At 37.0% G+C, this 17,077-nt stretch overlaps 2 protein-coding genes across 3 annotated transcripts; one reads left to right on the top strand and one right to left on the bottom strand.

Annotated features, from left to right (window-relative positions):
* The first annotated feature begins 2,873 nt into the window (after positions 1 to 2,873).
* Positions 2,874 to 8,549, top strand: LOC121985781 (shaggy-related protein kinase iota-like). Its single transcript, XM_042539418.1, has 12 exons — positions 2,874 to 3,072; positions 3,965 to 4,051; positions 4,126 to 4,185; positions 4,265 to 4,537; positions 4,619 to 4,693; positions 4,776 to 4,832; positions 6,236 to 6,376; positions 6,486 to 6,536; positions 6,627 to 6,722; positions 6,922 to 7,005; positions 7,289 to 7,390; positions 8,069 to 8,549. Exons 1-12 carry the CDS (start codon positions 2,968 to 2,970, stop codon positions 8,126 to 8,128), a joined length of 1,191 nt encoding a protein of 396 aa, XP_042395352.1. The 5' UTR covers positions 2,874 to 2,967; the 3' UTR covers positions 8,129 to 8,549.
* A 283-nt stretch (positions 8,550 to 8,832) lies between these two features.
* Positions 8,833 to 10,890, bottom strand: LOC121985780 (aspartic proteinase NANA, chloroplast-like). 2 transcript variants are annotated; one of them, XM_042539416.1, is made up of 3 exons: positions 10,609 to 10,890; positions 9,928 to 10,524; positions 8,833 to 9,775 (listed from the first exon to the last, which is right to left on the bottom strand). In XM_042539416.1, exons 1-3 carry the CDS (start codon positions 10,641 to 10,643, stop codon positions 8,956 to 8,958), a joined length of 1,452 nt encoding a protein of 483 aa, XP_042395350.1. In that variant the 5' UTR covers positions 10,644 to 10,890; the 3' UTR covers positions 8,833 to 8,955. The 2 variants fall into 2 exon arrangements, with proteins under 2 accessions (XP_042395350.1, XP_042395351.1); XM_042539417.1 differs by having other exon boundaries at positions 9,928 to 10,532; positions 10,609 to 10,889.
* Between the last annotated feature and the right edge of the window lie 6,187 nt (positions 10,891 to 17,077).

The raw sequence follows: 17,077 nt of genomic DNA, 5'->3' as shown, positions 1-17,077 counted from the left end.
AAATATTCACTGCAAATCATCATTATCATACGAAAAGTTATTCATCCCTCTCTAACTTTGAAGTGACCCAACAAGAAAATCTATAAATTTATATATACTGGAAGTATATTATGATATGTCCTTTATAGACCTGAATAGCTTTTAGTATTTGATTATTATTTGATTATTGTACTCTTAAATTGTTTATATATATATATTTTAAAACATCATGAGAGGAGAAACTAAACTTTAAGTTTTATTCCTTAGTATTGTAACTACAAAACACGAAAAAACACTAGAAAATGTTAACGTAAACTTAGCGATTGCCGCCTTGCTTGGACCTGTTGGCTAGTCCCCAAAGGCTCCTCGGCCTTGTCGGTACTGCACTTGAGCGACCCAACATTTAGTGGTTAAAAATGAATCCAATCTATTAATTTCATTTGAGTTAATAAAAAAAAAATCAGGTTTAGACTGAGGGTTTCAAATTTGAATTAGATTTAGATTGAGAGATTTTGGATTGGTTTAATTTCGGATCAGATTGTGATCAAGTTCAGATTTGAATTGACCTAAATTTAAAATTTAATGTGTATTTTAGGGTTAAATCAAATTTTATTTTTAAAATTAAGATATTTATATACATAAATAATTGATTGTAGTATAATAATGATGACATATAGAAATAAAAATGAAAAATTATAGGAAAAAAATAATAAAAAAATTGAGTTGAATGAGTTATATAGATTATCTGGGTTCATGTTCGGGTCCCTGTTTAAGATTTTTGACTTGAGTACATATTTGAATTGGGTTCAAGTTGGGATTTTTTTTATAATTAATATTTAACTTGATCCAAATCTATCTGGCTCATCCGAATTAACACCCCTACCAACATTGCTTATCCTTTAGAGGTGTGTAATTCGAGTGGATAAGGTGGATTCAGATTGGGTTGAAGATTAATTACTAAAAAAAATTTTGATCTGAATCCGAACTCAATTTGAAAATCTTAAATCCGAACCCAAGCTGGATAACCTAATAACTCGTCCAATCAAAAAAAAACTTTTCTTTATTATTTTTCTATAATTTTTTAATTTTATATCAATATTTCATCTTTCTTATATTATATTCGATTATTTATATATACAAAACATCTTAATTTTTAAAATAAAATTTATTTTAATCCTAAAATACCTCTAAATGATAATTCTCATAAAACTTAAGCCACATGAATTCTAAACAACCGAATAATAATTCGAATAGAAAAAATAAGAAGAAAGTAAATACTGTAATTACAAAGAACTTAAATGTAGTGGAATTGTCATTATTCTTAGTGTAGAGCTCGTCGATCCAATAATCTTGCGGAAGAAGAAGAAGGAGAAGAAGGTTGGTCTTCCGGAAGAGTTTGGGTTGACGACGTCGAATCCTCTTCGTCAATGGGGAACGAAGAGACGTCTCAAAAATTATCCTAATCCTCTGGGGACCAACCCATTATATAGTGCACATCTATTATCAGTTCATCGATAATAATAGATACGGAATTATAAGTTCTACACATATGAGATCCACATTCAATTACCCGAAATCCACTAGATATAAATTAGATCACTTTAAAGGGTTCGGATCGTATTTACATGTGCAATTTATAAATAAACTCACGTAATAAGGATAATTATATCCAACACTAAATCTTAAATTTAGGTGCAAAATTAAATTAATTCAAAACCCCTAATCCACCTAAATTCGAAAGTTTAGATTTCTTTTGGACTAACTTGAATCTAATTGACAGGTCAGATTCATTTTTAACACAGCTGGTGTCCTTTCAATTATTCTGGTGTCACTGAAAACCAGTCCCCCAAGCAATTCCAGAGACGTAGGAGATTTTTGCATTATATTTTGTGAACTGCTCATTACACGACTGCAGTTTTCCAGAGGTTTTATTGGAATCCTGATGTGAATCAGAATAATAAAAGTTTCCAGGAGTATGAGCAGGAATTCAAGGGGTTAAAAGATCAAAAAGTTAATAGGCTGAAGAACTCTTCTTATCCATTCTCTCCACCTAATATCTCCTCCTTTCTCCAGATGGATGTTGATTTTGGACGAAGGCCCAACCGCTGTTGCAGTTGGCCGCCATTAATTTGCCTCATGTGCAAATATCTCCTGGCCATGGACCAATAAGCTGGAACCTGGTTTTGGCTGCAGAATCCAAAAGTGTTTTCCTTTGTTTCATAGCTGGTCAAACTTCTGATCTGTTTGACAGCTCAATGCTGCACTACTTTTCGAGTCTATGATGAATAGTCAAACCCTGTTTAATGAGCCTGGAAGGCCATGCTGCTAGGACCTGCCCCATTTTGATAGATACGATTGTTATCATGAGCAGCAGGAATCTGTACAAAGTCCACATCTCTGCTCTAGCTTTGTGAAGCAGTGGGACAAAGCTTCACGGGCCAAAAGGGCGCTGTGGATAGGATCCTAATAATAATACCGAGCTTTATGCTCAATCATTTTGCTCTTCATTAATGGTTTTTATACGCATACTAACGCTGCAATCTGCTCTGTGGCGTGTCAGAGCAATTTATCTTGCCCAATCTTTTAAGTCGAAGGAGGATATTTATTCATTCACAAACCTCTAGAGATTTTTGAGTTGAATGTGATAAAGTTGAAATATGTTGCATAGTTGAATCAAAGCTGTCGAGTCTTCTAAACCCCTTTTAGTTTAAGAAAGTTTTTTTCCCCCCTAAGTCAGACTTTACAGCTACATCTTTTCTAAGTTTTGATCGGTCAATGATTTTGATCCGGATTTATGAAAATTGTATGGTAAAAGTTTTGAATTTATCCATATTTTTTTATTAATTTAAAATTTCGAAATGTAAATAACTCTGTAAACAGAACACAGAAAGCATTTATTATTGCGTTAGAGAGGGCTCTCAGCTGGAGTCTCTTTCTTCTCTTTCGCTGCTTTTTTCTTCTCCCTTTCCCTTCTCCATACCACCTCACATGGCCTCACTGCCGCTTGGGGCCCATCATCCGCCTCCGCAGCCGGAGCACGACGCCTTCAATCCCGCCGCCCCTCCCCGGAGCTCTCAGATGGACGAGGGCAAGGTATTATCCGCTCAATCCTCTTTTTTCTTCTTCCCCTTTTGCTGTTCTTCACCTTGTCCATCCTTGGTTTTCGTGCCTCCGTTTCCTCTTGCGGGGTTAGTGAAGAAGTGGCTGCTGTAGGCAATTCGGACTATTTCCTTGATATCTCCGAGCAGCTTTTCAGATTGTGTGCTCCTCCTGTCCCGGTTGAAAAAAAAAAATCTGTTTATTTATTTATGTGAATGATTTTCTCTTTTGTGGGATATATGGGTATTTCTTTCTGTCTGATTTGTTCTCTAAAACAATCGCAATTATTTCGGGTAAATTTTTAGAGAAAGTAATTCTTCTCGATCTATTCATCAATTATTTGTAGTTTTGGATAAAGCTTACCTGTTCCTTCCCCATGATTTTCAGCTTTTCATTAGTTTTTTTCTCGAAGATCTGACGTTCTCTTGGTTGCGGAGTTCATCTCTAGTCCTGATTAAGGAGAGATCACCTTTTATTATCAAGACAGTTCTTTATTGGGTTGATGTTTTTCGAACTACTCGTTTTTCGAACTTCTTTTTCTAGATTTCTCAAGGCGAATTGTGAGATACTATACACTCTTGTGGTCCTTTCTGTCTGATATGGAACCTTAAACTATTTGATGCCGTCCCTGAGGTCTTGTTTTACCTTTCTGGTTATGTACATAAATCGTATTTGTTTGTGCCATTCGCCAGGGATTCGTTTTCTCTCAGCTTACTGAGTTTCCCGTGTTAGTTGCTAAATCATGCCTGATTGCAAGTATTCATGGTCCTTGAGTTATTCCGTGTATTTGATCTTTACATCTGTTGCTTTACCGTTTTCATTTTTTTCTTCTTATATATAAGTACCAAATGTGTAAATCAAACTTCTTGTTCATTATGAATCTCAGCAAGTTTCAGTTCCTGAGGAAAATGATGCAGTCACTGGTCATATAATCTCCACCACCATTGGAGGAAAGAATGGTGAACCTAAGCAGGTTGGCAGCTGCTAAACAATTGTGTATGGAAGCAAACTATCTTCATGTTTTCAGTCCTTTTATTTGGTGTGCAGACCATTAGTTACATGGCGGAGCGTGTTGTTGGGACCGGCTCATTTGGGATTGTATTCCAGGTAATTTTCGTTTGTTTTACATTTCCAATAAGCTGGATCTATATGGTGCTTTGAATTCATTTTTTTTTTCTTTTGGCAGGCCAAATGTCTGGAAACAGGAGAAACTGTTGCTATAAAAAAGGTTTTGCAGGATCGTAAATACAAAAATCGTGAGTTGCAGTTGATGCGCTCAATGGATCATTCAAATGTGATATCTTTGAAGCATTGTTTTTTCTCCACCACAAGCAAAGACGAACTTTTTCTCAATCTGGTAATGGAATATGTACCAGAAACTTTATATCGAGTTCTAAGACATTACAGTAGTGTGAGTCAAAGGATGCCACTTTTCTATGTGAAGCTATATACGTATCAGGTAAATTTGTCTCTTTCTTATGTAATTCCTGATACACAGAACCATGTTCGTATGTATTAACCTTTATTTTTTTTTTTTCAGTTATTTAGAGGTTTGGCTTATATTCATACAGTTCCTGGTATCTGTCATAGAGATGTAAAACCACAAAATGTTTTGGTAGGTTTTTGTACTTGTAAAAGTGCAATATTTCATTAACCATGACTGCTTCAAACTTAGTGAATTGTTGAGCTTTCTGCAGGTAGATCCTCATACTCACCAAGTCAAGCTATGTGATTTTGGAAGTGCAAAGGTTTTGGTATGTGTTATTCAGAATAAAACTGTGGATGTGTATTTTAGTTATGGCAGATTGGTTGTTTGCTTTTTTGAAAAAAAAAACTATTTGGAAAGATCTTTTAATTAGGTTTTGTATGTGTTTTTTGGAATTAAACTGTAGATGCCTATTTTATTCATGGCCTAATTTTGTTTCTATAAAAAGGTTTGCTTGTTTGTTAAATGAACTATTTGGGAACATTAGTTTTCTGTATTTAGCTGAAAGGTTCGTCAGTTGGTTGGCATGTTACTTTTACAATGCAGAATTCTTGCGGTATCTTTATAGTGATTCTGTTAATTTAATCTGATCTTTGCCTGTGAGCATTTATAACACTCAAAATGTCAGCTACTTAGTCTATTTAGTCAGTTTCTAAGTATGTAGAATTAGGAAGAACTAGTTTCATGTTTAAACTTTTGGCAGATGTGAAGGATCATCGTAAGTAGATCATGTTTCCTTTGAAGGTATATGAAGGTCTAGCTGGGTGCGCCCCCTGAGAGATGGTTGAAGGCTTGATTACAGATAACCAAGCAAATAGGGATATCTTAGAATAGGCTATTCTTTTCAAATCCCAACATCTTAATTGTTTGTGGTAGTCATTTCCATTGCCCTTGTAACAACAATGCTGGTATCTTTCCATGACTCATTTGATTTCTAACATAAATTTAAACTCATCTTAGGACAAAGCCAGAATTCTATGATGATTCAATTTTTTTGACAATAAGGTTAGTTGTTGACACATGGTGATTCCTAACAGTCCATTTAATTAACCTTAGTAATATTTAGATTAAGTTTCCATAAACTCCAATTTTTGTGAGAGCTTTGCCATAGTAAATACAAGGCGACTGCCAAGGTTTTACCCATGATGACTCCTAAGAACATAGAATGTCGAAAGAATTATGCGTTCCATTTTATTAGTCTTAGCTGGATACTAGATTTAATAAAAAAATATGGGAGTTTTATGTGTCAAATATTTAGGTTAGGTTTCCATCAATTTTGTTTTAGAGCTGTGCCATTGTAAATACAAGGTGACTACCGAGGCTAAATTTCCATATTTTGATAGAACTATTCTGTCAGTTATACGGGCTAGTGTTTCATAGTAAATATCTCCTCTAAGCGACGAGGAACATGGATTCAAAATTGTAACTGGGAAATGCCTAGTGAACCAGAGAAAAATTATATATAGATATTGGGACTGGAATATTCAGAATTAAGCGAGGAAGATAATTGCACTAGTTGCTTATTAAGTATGTTGACACAGTTTTTATTTTAGTTTCTTTGTCCTCAATGCTTCTTTTTTCCAACAAAAGGATACTAAGATCATTATTTATTGATGTTGATTTGTTTTTCATTATTGTCCTTGCCTTTTTATAATTCATTTGCCCTATCAGGTCAAGGGTGAACCCAACATTTCATACATTTGCTCTCGTTATTATCGTGCTCCAGAGCTTATTTTTGGAGCAATAGAATATGGAACATCTATTGATATTTGGTCAGCAGGATGTGTCCTTGCTGAATTGCTCCTTGGTCAGGTATTTTTTTTATCCATTGTTACTTCTTTGGTGATCCTTCAGTGATGACCCTCATTTTTGGATTGTACTGGGTGACAATTTATCGTGAATTTATTTTATATATGTTCAGCCATTGTTTCCGGGAGAAAGTGCAGTAGATCAGCTTGTGGAAGTAATTAAGGTATAGATTTGATGCATTTATCATATTGGTTCTTGTGGTTTTGAAGAATAAGGTTGCATGTCATGATTATAACATTCCTTTTTCTTGCAGGTTCTTGGAACTCCAACTCGGGAGGAAATCCGGTGCATGAATCCTAACTATACAGACTTTAGATTTCCACAGATAAAAGCTCATCCATGGCACAAGGTTAGTTATTTCCACTTTTTCATGTCAATTTTGAAGCTTAAGCTAGTTATGGGACTTCATAATACAGGCAAGGAATGTGAGAACTACAAAGCCAACTTTTGTATTCTCACTGATTCATATAATCTGACTGACTTAAGGTTATTGTTATCATATTATTGGTTTCTTTCAGGAATCTGATAGTTGCTTTTAATTGATACAGATATTCCATAAAAGAATGCCACCAGAGGCAATAGACCTTACATCTCGCCTTCTCCAATACTCTCCAAATTTTCGCTGTACCGCTGTAAGTTCTCTACCAAGTATAACTTAAAATGATACAGTGACAGAGTAGCAGCTAGATTAAGCTCCTATGTGTCATGTATTAGTAAATTTATGTAATATTTTGGTACCTTAATGTTTACTACTTCCCTGCACTAAAAAAAGTTAAAAACAAAAAAAAAAAACAAAGAGTAATGCTGTTCACTTGTGAGGCCTTGGCTTCCTCTATGTATGTTTGCTTGGTATTAAATTTAGTCTAATGTTGCTCAGTCGAGTTATTTAGTTGAATTTAATTTTTTTTTTTACAGTTGGAAGCATGTGCTCATCCTTTTTTTGATGAACTAAGAGAACCAAATGCAAGGCTGCCAAATGGTCGTCCTCTGCCTCCTCTTTTTAACTTCAAGCAGGAGGTAAGCTTAACATCTTCTGAAAGCTGTGTGGACCTAGGATGAATGCTTTGCTGGAAAGCTCTCCACTGATTAAGATAATTTTTGTTCATTATCAACTCTGATCGAGCAATTTACCTCCTACCTTATTTGCTTATACCTGGTAAAGGTACCATATTAGTTTGTCTTATTTTAAAGAGAAAGCATCGAATTGCAAGTCTCAGATATTTTCTGTAGGTTACATGAATTTTCTACCGGCACAAACTTTATGCGAGTATCTGCATATTAGTATCCAAGACTTCGCTGTGATCTCTCTTTTCCTTTTGGACGTGCACGTAGTTCACTTTTTGCATATCAAATCATTGGGATTTAGGACAGTTTAAGCACCCTCTTCTCGTTTATGAACGACAAGTTGGACTTTTAACAAATGTGATTAAGGTCTGCACTCATGTGGTCGTTGATATCGTTTCATGTCCTTTCACAAAAAGGAAGATTGTCTGTTAGTTGAAAATTTACTATGTTTTTGTGGATTTGAGCTACTGGCCAAATACCAAAAGGTGGAAATGAGACAGGAAAATTTGCCATCTCGTTAGCCAATGATTGTGCTTCCGGAATTTTCTTGATAATCTAAATATTCTCCTGTGTAACAACAGGATTTGCTTGATAAGATTGATGGATTTTGTCTCTACCATTTTTTTGCAGTTAGCAAGTGCATCCCCAGAGCTCATCCACAAATTGATTCCAGGACATATGAGGCGGTAACCTGGTTTCAGTTTCTAGCGGTTGGCTGCGAGATATTAAAATTATCTCCTTAGTATATTCTTATCGAAAGCAAGTAATCGACAATGCAGTGTTCATGCCATGGTAAAGTCCAGTAAGGACACTCAGTGTGAGCTGCAAAACTGGAGCTGCTGATGGGTTGTATGATGGATTACGATATCTTATCCCTGCTTTTCATTCTTTTGTAGTTTGTACAAGGTAGTTAATAGAATGAATATAATGATGTAGCTTATGATGGCTTGTAAATTATCTCTGCCTTGTAGATTGTCCAATGAAGGCTCAAACCCTGTTTATTTGATAATGTCAAGTGTATGGTAAGGTTGGAGAATTGGGCGTAGTTCATGTTTCTTGCTGTTTTAATCCTTTCATGTATTGTATAAAATATATCAACTCAAGTTTGACATTTTCTGCGTTTGGGGAAAATATTTGCTTTGCCTTGTGGCTGAAGTGTTAAATAGTAGCACGCCGGCGGACGTTCCTCTGAATGGAAATAAATCGGGGTTTGTGGTGGAAGTATAATTTATAATAGAATAATTTAATCGTATTTATGATATACTTTAATGCTAACTATAAAGTATATGATGTAATTTAATAATATTAAATGAACTAAATAGCCTATAAATTAAGAAGCACGTCCATGCTCGATCCGATTCTTTTGTAAATTATGTATTTTGATTTATTCAAAATAAATCCAACGAATAATTCATTTAATTACCAGCTCATCGAACAAATATCACTTGAATCCAGAAGTGAGTGAGAGAGAGAATGATAGGGAAAAACAAGAGAAACAAACGTCCAAATTCATGGTATCACCAACGGCAGGTGGATCGACGAAATCTCAGGCGTCGATGTTTGAGATCGAACTCCCAGACGTGCTCCTGCTGCAGGATGTTACCGATGGTGGACACCCCCGGCCACGGCGCGGCCGTAATCCCGACGCATTTCACCCCCTCGGCTACGTCGATGACGTAGCTCTTCGCCGGTGGTTCCAGCCGCACGTCGCCGGACATGTGGATCGCCATCTTCGGCACGGAGACTGCGGGTCCTGCTGCCGTCCAGTTGTAGCAGTGCTCGAAGGGGGCCACGCTGACCCTGGGGACCCCACTGAGGCTCCGGCTCAGCTCCGACGAAACCAATCTGTACGCCGGCTCGGCCAGTACGGTGAGGCTCGTGCCGGAGTCGAGGATGGCTCCGCCGCCGCGACCGACGTCCCATACGCCGGCGGGGATGGGGAGCATCTCGCCGTTGATCGAGACGCCCTGGACGCGGACGCCGTAGAAGGGCAGGAGGCGGGGATCGAGGAGGAGTTCGGTCGCGCGGCGGTGGGGAGCGGCGAGGGCGGGAGTGAGACCGAAGGTGAGGCGGCTGGTGGCGTTTTTGGGACTGAGGTGGTCGACGAGGCAATAGGAAAACCGGCCACCGAAGCGGGCAGCTGCCCGGGCGGCGAAGGAAACAGGGCTATAGCCGAGGCCGAGCACGCCGTCGGAGGCGCGAAAGCTGGATCCGACGAAGGAGGTGGTGCACCCAACCACAAGCCCCCGCAGCTTCCTGCGGCGCTCGCCCTTTGTCAATGTTATCGTCGCAAATTCCTTCGCGAACACGCCCTTCGCCGTCGATCCGTCAGAGTAGCTGCGACCCGCCGATATTTCATTGCAGGGAATCGGAGAAGCATAGAATACATTTTAAAAAAACGTCCAATCTACTATTTAAATTAAGCAGGAAACAAGACAAGAATTGTTGCGGAGCAGAGCAGTAATGGAAGGGATCCAATGCCACGTTACCCGTAGTTGTAAGCACAAGGGGTTTCCGGCGTCGGACACCTCCTCAGCGCGAAGGGAAGAGAGGACTTGCACATGTGCGCCGAGCAGCGGATGGGGGCGTAGGAGCTCGATCCCTCCGGCCGGAAGACCCTGCTTTCGCCGGCGCCGGCATCTGAGCCGCCGTGACTCCGAGGGCGGCATTTAACCCAGGTGAGGTCGCTGCCGGTGTCCACCACCAGCACGAACCTCTGCGCCGGAGTGCCTAGCAGGAACCGCACGAAGTACTGCCCCGTACCGGTGTAGGCCCCCGACGAGAGTGGCATGGCGAAGGACTCCTCGGCCGCTGGCGGGGCAGAGGAGGCGTTGGAGCCCGCGAGTTCTCTCCGCCCGTGCTGCTGGTTCTGCTGGTGCCCGATCCTTTGGGAGATCATCCGCTGGCGGAAGCGATCGCCGTCGACGAGCCCGCGGAGGTGGCCAAGCCGAGTGAGATATCGATGCGGAAAGCGGCTGATGAGCTCGAGGTGGAGAGACTCAGGTGGCATCTCGCCGGCGACGAGGCCATAAGAGCAAAAGAGGAAGAAGAGGAGAAGCGGAGGCATCACGCTCCGATCAGCTTCGCTAACAGCCTCATTCAACAAAATTTACACGTATAAAAAAAAAACAGAGACCAACACAACAGCGAATGCGATTTTTTATTCATACCGTATCATGAAGCTTCTCAGTTCTCCTCCCTGCATAGCTTTTATTACTTCATCATTTATACAATTGTCAATCCTGATTAGCTGTGGTCAGTGTGGCGTTAATCGTTAGGGTAGGAAAATGTGAATGTTGTCACTGCACATGCAAAGCTCTGGAGACTGAGAAGAAGAACAAGAAGGAGAAGAGAATAGCGGCTGGAGAGGTAATAATTGGTACAGTTGGGAGGGCCTCAATGACAGGTTACAGAGTTCAAACATCTTGGATCATGCACAATAGGCCATGATGCATTACCTTCATTTTATTATGATAAAACTCATCCTCTGTTATCGTTCACACTCGTTTTAGTTAACAACATCTACACCAGCACAGTAATAAACTCACTGGTCTGCCAAGAAATGCCATTGATCCAGCGTGCTGCTCTCGGTAAGTACGGCAACGGTAAAACCAGTCTCCGAACTTGGTAGAGAATTGGTGGATATATCAGAATTGAACCGGTCAAGCAGCAGGAACGGCTAGGAGTGGGCCAGGTTGGACAGCTGGAGAGCAGTGGCTCATAATGATACATTATCACACACACAAACACACACCATTATTGAAATCTGGAGGCAGGCGTCGTCGTCACATCACATGGATTGAGGGCGCGGCAGACGCCGTACGATTGGAGCCGGACGGTGGAGCAGGCATCGCTGCTGCTGCTTCTTCTTCGCCCTGGGGTGGAGTGGGGTTAGGTGAAACATCAAACATGTTATCGGAGGGCGGCCCCGCCTAGAGCCAGTTAGCTACCAACACCACGTTGCGTCCAGCGGTGGCCTGGTCATCGCCGCATGTCGTGGTCTCTTAATTATACCATGGCCATTTCTTTGTAAATAAAAATACATTCTTCTTCTCTTTCGACCAAAAACAATCAATCAAACATACAAACAAACAAAACACAATCGTATCTCTAATCTCACTTTACTTACAGATATCTAAAATATAAGACAAGCGTAGAAGATTAATTGTCCGTATCTGAAGTCAAAACTCCGGTGGATAACTTCAACAGGCTGTAATTTAGTTTTGGTCTTGTCTGTTTGTTATCTGAACCGTTCCGAATTCGTCGCAACCTTAAACAAATTTCTCAGCTTTAAAATTTGATCATTGATACTTCATAAATAATCTGCCATCGCTAATAGACACAGATTAGGCCCTTAGGGGGGGAAAACAGAAGGAAAAAGAAATGGACTTGGTACATGGACTTTGATGTTCGGAACAGATGTAGGAATTGATGAGGAATCGGTGTCCGAGTCACAAAGTGTTCGAGAGTCAGAGTCAAAGTCAGAGTCAGATGGAGCTCGAAGTTGGAATCGAAAAGTAGAAGGTATTCTAAAATCGAAGTCCAGGTCAGGAGGTGCTTGAGCTAGTTGGATAATATGTTGTTAAAGATTTTTAAGAGTTAGTCGGATTAAAATTATATCAAATTAAATTTAATTTATCTGTCAAAAATGATTTGAACATATAATCTTAAAATGTCAACAGAGGTTGATTTCTATCAAGTACTAAGTACAGACTACAGAGTGCAAAGCGGCCAAGTACAGAATGGTCGAGTGCAGAACGATCGAGTGCAAAGCGATCGAGCAGTTGAGTGCAGAGAAGACGAGTGTAGAGCGGTCGAGCGACTGAATGCAGAGCAGCCGAGTGACTAAGTGTAGAGCGGACGACTGTAGATCGATCGAGCAACAAAGTGCAGAGCGGTCGAGTCTAGAGTGTCCGAGTGGTCGAGTGTAGAGCGGCCGAGCAGATGAAGATATCGAGGCCTGTGATGGACACAATTTCTTTGAAACAGATTCGTCCTACCTCTGACTGTGTTTAGAGGTTTTCTCGGGTCGTTTATTTTCCAGGATACAACGGTTAACCGTGATATACACCAAGTACTGGTGGTTACGGTGGACTGAAAGGTACCTGACTACTATCATGGATACACCATCGAGCAAAAGATGCACAACAGAGAAGAGCGAGAGGGGAACGTAGGCCCGAGAGAAGTCACAGATCCGCATCCATTTTCAAAGGGCCTAATCATGCTGTAAGTTCTTCTCAAGTAGATAAACTATATAACCTAGTAAATTATCTCATGCGCAAGCTAGCCAAATTTAAAGTTCGGGTCAAGTCACTTCAAAAGGAGGTAACAACCTTTAAGGAAGTGACTGACCCAAACTTCTTGACTGAATTTGTTCAGACTGGAACTTTAAGTCAAGTCCAACAACTTGAGGAAGAGAACTCCCGTCTAAAAAGTCAAGTAAGGAATTGAATGATATATTGGAATGGTTCATCTTGAGTTCCAAAAATCTTGATCTGATTCTTAGAAAACAAAGAGTCGTATACAATCGATCCGGACTTGAATATAAGGCTAAACACAAATTTAAATCTTATCTATCTCTTGTTAATCGAACAAATAGAGGAATAGTCCAAGCATGAGTCCCTAAGTCTAACTTGATTAATCAAGTTATACTTGGTTAATATTGGATCCCCAAGAATCAAATCCATTATCTTGATAGACCCTATCGAGGCTGTGATCTAGGGGGGCCCAATAGAAAGACCATCTCCATTATTAGATAAATTTGCTCGATGCTTGCTTTATTGCTTTTATTATATATGTTTAGACTAGGATAGATAAGGAGTTAGGCTTGATTCACACTTGATTAGTTAGATTTAAGATTTTCAGAAAGGAAATTAAATATTCAATTTCTTTAAAAAGGTTTGTCTAGAAGTGGTTGTTACTCCAATACCCAAGAATGCCTAGTGCTTCGTCATAGCCTGGAAGCCAATTATTGAAATAAATATTTAATTGATTAACTATTAAACCATAGTCTAACTCAAATGTAAATCAATCATTAGATTTTAATATAAATTGAAGATAAAATTAACCATCTCACAAAAATCTATAAGGTTACCTGATTGATAATCTAGAAAAGGATGAGATGGACTTAGGTAAAAAATTAGTTAACTTAATCAATTAATTAATTAACTCAAATTAAACTTAATCAATTAATTTAAGTTAAAATTAATCAATTAACTCAAATTAAACTTAATCAATTAATTAATTAACTTAAATTACAATTAATCAATTAACCTCATTTAACTATAATCAATGAACTTAAACTAATCATTGAACTTAAATTAAAATCAATCAATTAACCTAATTCAAACTTAATCAATTAATTAATTAACTCAAATTAAACTTAATTAATTAATCAATGGACCTAATTTAAACTTAATCAATTTACCTAATTCGAACTTAATCAAGTAATCAATTAACTTAAATTAAACTTAAGTTTAATTTTAAAATTAATTAAAATTAAACTTAAGTGAAACTTAATCAACCATCTCACTATCACCCATAGGTATAACATGACTGATAATCTAGATTGGTTGAGATGGAAAATAAGGAGTTGAACTCAATCAATCTATCTATTAATCCTTTTAAATTGGATCCAAATCAAATATTTTATGTGTAGGAACATAATAATTTGGAACAATGGATATTGGATAGTGGATGCTCCAAACACATAACTGGAGACCGATTGAAGTACACCAAGCTAAAACTCAAAACCTAGGGTCAGTTGTGTTTGGCAACGACGAAAAACTTAAGGTAATCAGAACAGGGAATATCGAACCAAGTTCCAATTTTGTTATTTGAAAAGTTCTATTAGTTGATAAATTTAATTTTAACTTACTTAGCATAAGTCAACTATATGACTCTGGATACTTAGTAACGTTTTCTAACTCTTAGTGCTTAATTAAAATATCAAAAATCCTAGAATTACACTTAAGAAAATTAGGAAAAATAATATTTACACAATTAACCTAGGGATGACAATGGGTCGGGTTTGGGTCGAATTCTATATCCTCCGTCCCCATACCCATCGGGTATAGGACCTCCGATGGGTATACCTATACCCATTAAATGATCGGATATCTTCTATAGTTATAATTTTTCTTCTTTCTACCCAACTGTTATCATTCAACAAAAATATATTAAAATTAACAACCTATTAATATATATATATATATAAAATTAAAAAACAGATTAAACATATATATAGTCTCTTCCTAATATAAAAAAAAAATAGTAAGTTGATTTTGGAAAAAGAAAATTTTCTTTAATATATGTATATATATTATTTAATCGGGTATTTGGGTCGAGTATCGGATATTGATAGTCCCTCCATACCCCCCTCCATTCGGGTCGGATGTCGGATCCTCCATCGGATTCAGATGAAATTGCCATCCCTAAATTAACCTGCGAACCTCCTCACTCAAGTGTCTTCTGATACAACAAGAAGAAACTAAATTGTGGTACAGAAGATTGAGTCACATTTATATCAGACTCATTTCAAAAATGAATCAAAATGACTTAGTTAGAGGTCTACCTAAATTAAAAAATTTAGAAAATATAATTTATAATGCTTGCCAATAAGGTAAACAAACTAAGTCAACCCACAAATCAAAAAATCTAAATCGAATCAACTCAATATTTGAACTCCTACACTTAGACCTATTTGATTCACACGGAGCCAAATCACTAAGCAGAAACTAATACCGCTTAGTTATAATTGATAATTACTCAAGATTTACTTGGGTAAAATTTCTAAAAGCTAAGGATGAAACTTTTGAAATCTTTAATAATTTTTGCAAGTTAATTGAAAATGAACAAGATACCAAAATTAAAAGAATTAAAAGTGATCATAGAGGAAAATTCAAAAATCATAAGTTTACTGAATTTTGTGAAACTAATAGATATAATCATGAGTTTTCATGCCTTAGAACTCCCCAATAAAATAGACTAGTTGAATAAAAAAAATAAAATGCTATAAGAAGCTGCCAGAACTATGTTAAATGAATATAACCGAAGTGACCAATTTTGGGATGAAGCAATAAACACAGTATGTTATATTCAAAATAGAATATTAATTAATAATTTTTCAAAAAAATCCTTATGAAATATATTACAATAAAATACTCAATCTAAATTATCAAAAAGTTTTTGGATGTAAAGTACACATATTTAACACCAAAGATTATTTAGGTAAATTTACATCTAAATCTTCAACTAACATCTTCTTAGAGTATTCAACAAACAGTAGGACTTATAGAGTTTATAATAAAAATATCCTAAAAGTTGAAGAAACAACCAATATAATTTTTGATGAGGAAAACAACCTACCTGACTTAATCAAAGAAAATAATCAAATTATAAGAAATAAAGAAGATAAAATTAGACTTGAATCAAGTAAATCATAAGAACCAATTGTTGACCCTAACATAAGACTTTCTAGAATAAGTTCCAATCACCTATCTGATTAAATTTTAGATGATCTGACCTTAGGAGTTTGAACTCGATCATCATATAGAAACCTAAGTCAAATAGCTCTAATTTTCAAAATTGAACCTAAAACTATAGAAGAAACCCTACCCGAACCACACTAGATAATTGCAATGTAAGAGAAACTAGCTCAATTTAAAAGAAACCAAGTATGAGAATTAGTACCTAAACTCATAAATGAATCTATAATTGATACTAAGTGGGTCTTTAAAATAAACTAGATGATAAAGGTGAAATAGTAAGAAACAAGGCTAGATTAGTAGCAAAGGGGTTCAACCAAGTAAAAGGGTTAGATTATGATGAAACATATGCACCTGTAGTCAGACTTGAATCCATTAGGATACTGTTAGCCTATGCAGCACATAAAGGATTTAAGTTATATCAAATAGATGTAAAGTCCGTATTCCTAAATGAATTCATTAAAGAAGAAGTTTATGTTAATCAACCCCCAGGATTTGAAGACTTAGACCACCCAAGCCATGTCTTTAGGTTAAAGAAAACTTTATATGGACTAAAACAAACACATAGAGCATGGTATGAATGTCTATCAACACACCTAATATCTAAGGGGTTTAACCAGGGCCAAATATACCAAACCTTATTCGTCAAAACTTTAGAAAAAGATATTTTTATCGCTCAAATCTATGTAGACGATATAATATTTGGTTTAACAAATACAATTTTTTTTAAAAAAATTATCAAATTAATAGAAAATGAATTTGAAATGAGCCTAGTAGGAGAACTTAACTTTTTCTTAGGGTTATAATAAAATAAACAAAAGAAGGAATTCATATTTTTCAAACCAAATATGCTAAGGAATTAATTGAAAAGTTTGGAATGAAAAATTATAAAAATATAAATACCACAATGACAACTAATGCTAAAATTGACTCTGATTTAGAAGAAAATCAGTAGAGTTAAAATATTATAGAAGTGGAATAGGAAGTCTACTATACCTAATTATAACTCGACCTGATATTTTATTTACAGTAGGTATGTGTGCTGGGTACCAATCTTGTACAAAAGAATTACATTTAACTAATGTAAAAAGAATACTTAGATACATTAAGAGAACCCTAATTGTAAGACTTTGGTACTCTAGAACTAGCATAT

Source organism: Zingiber officinale, chromosome 5B, assembly GCF_018446385.1.
Source record: "Zingiber officinale cultivar Zhangliang chromosome 5B, Zo_v1.1, whole genome shotgun sequence".
NCBI lineage: Eukaryota > Viridiplantae > Streptophyta > Magnoliopsida > Zingiberales > Zingiberaceae > Zingiber > Zingiber officinale.
This window is presented reverse-complemented; position numbering and strand designations above follow the sequence as displayed.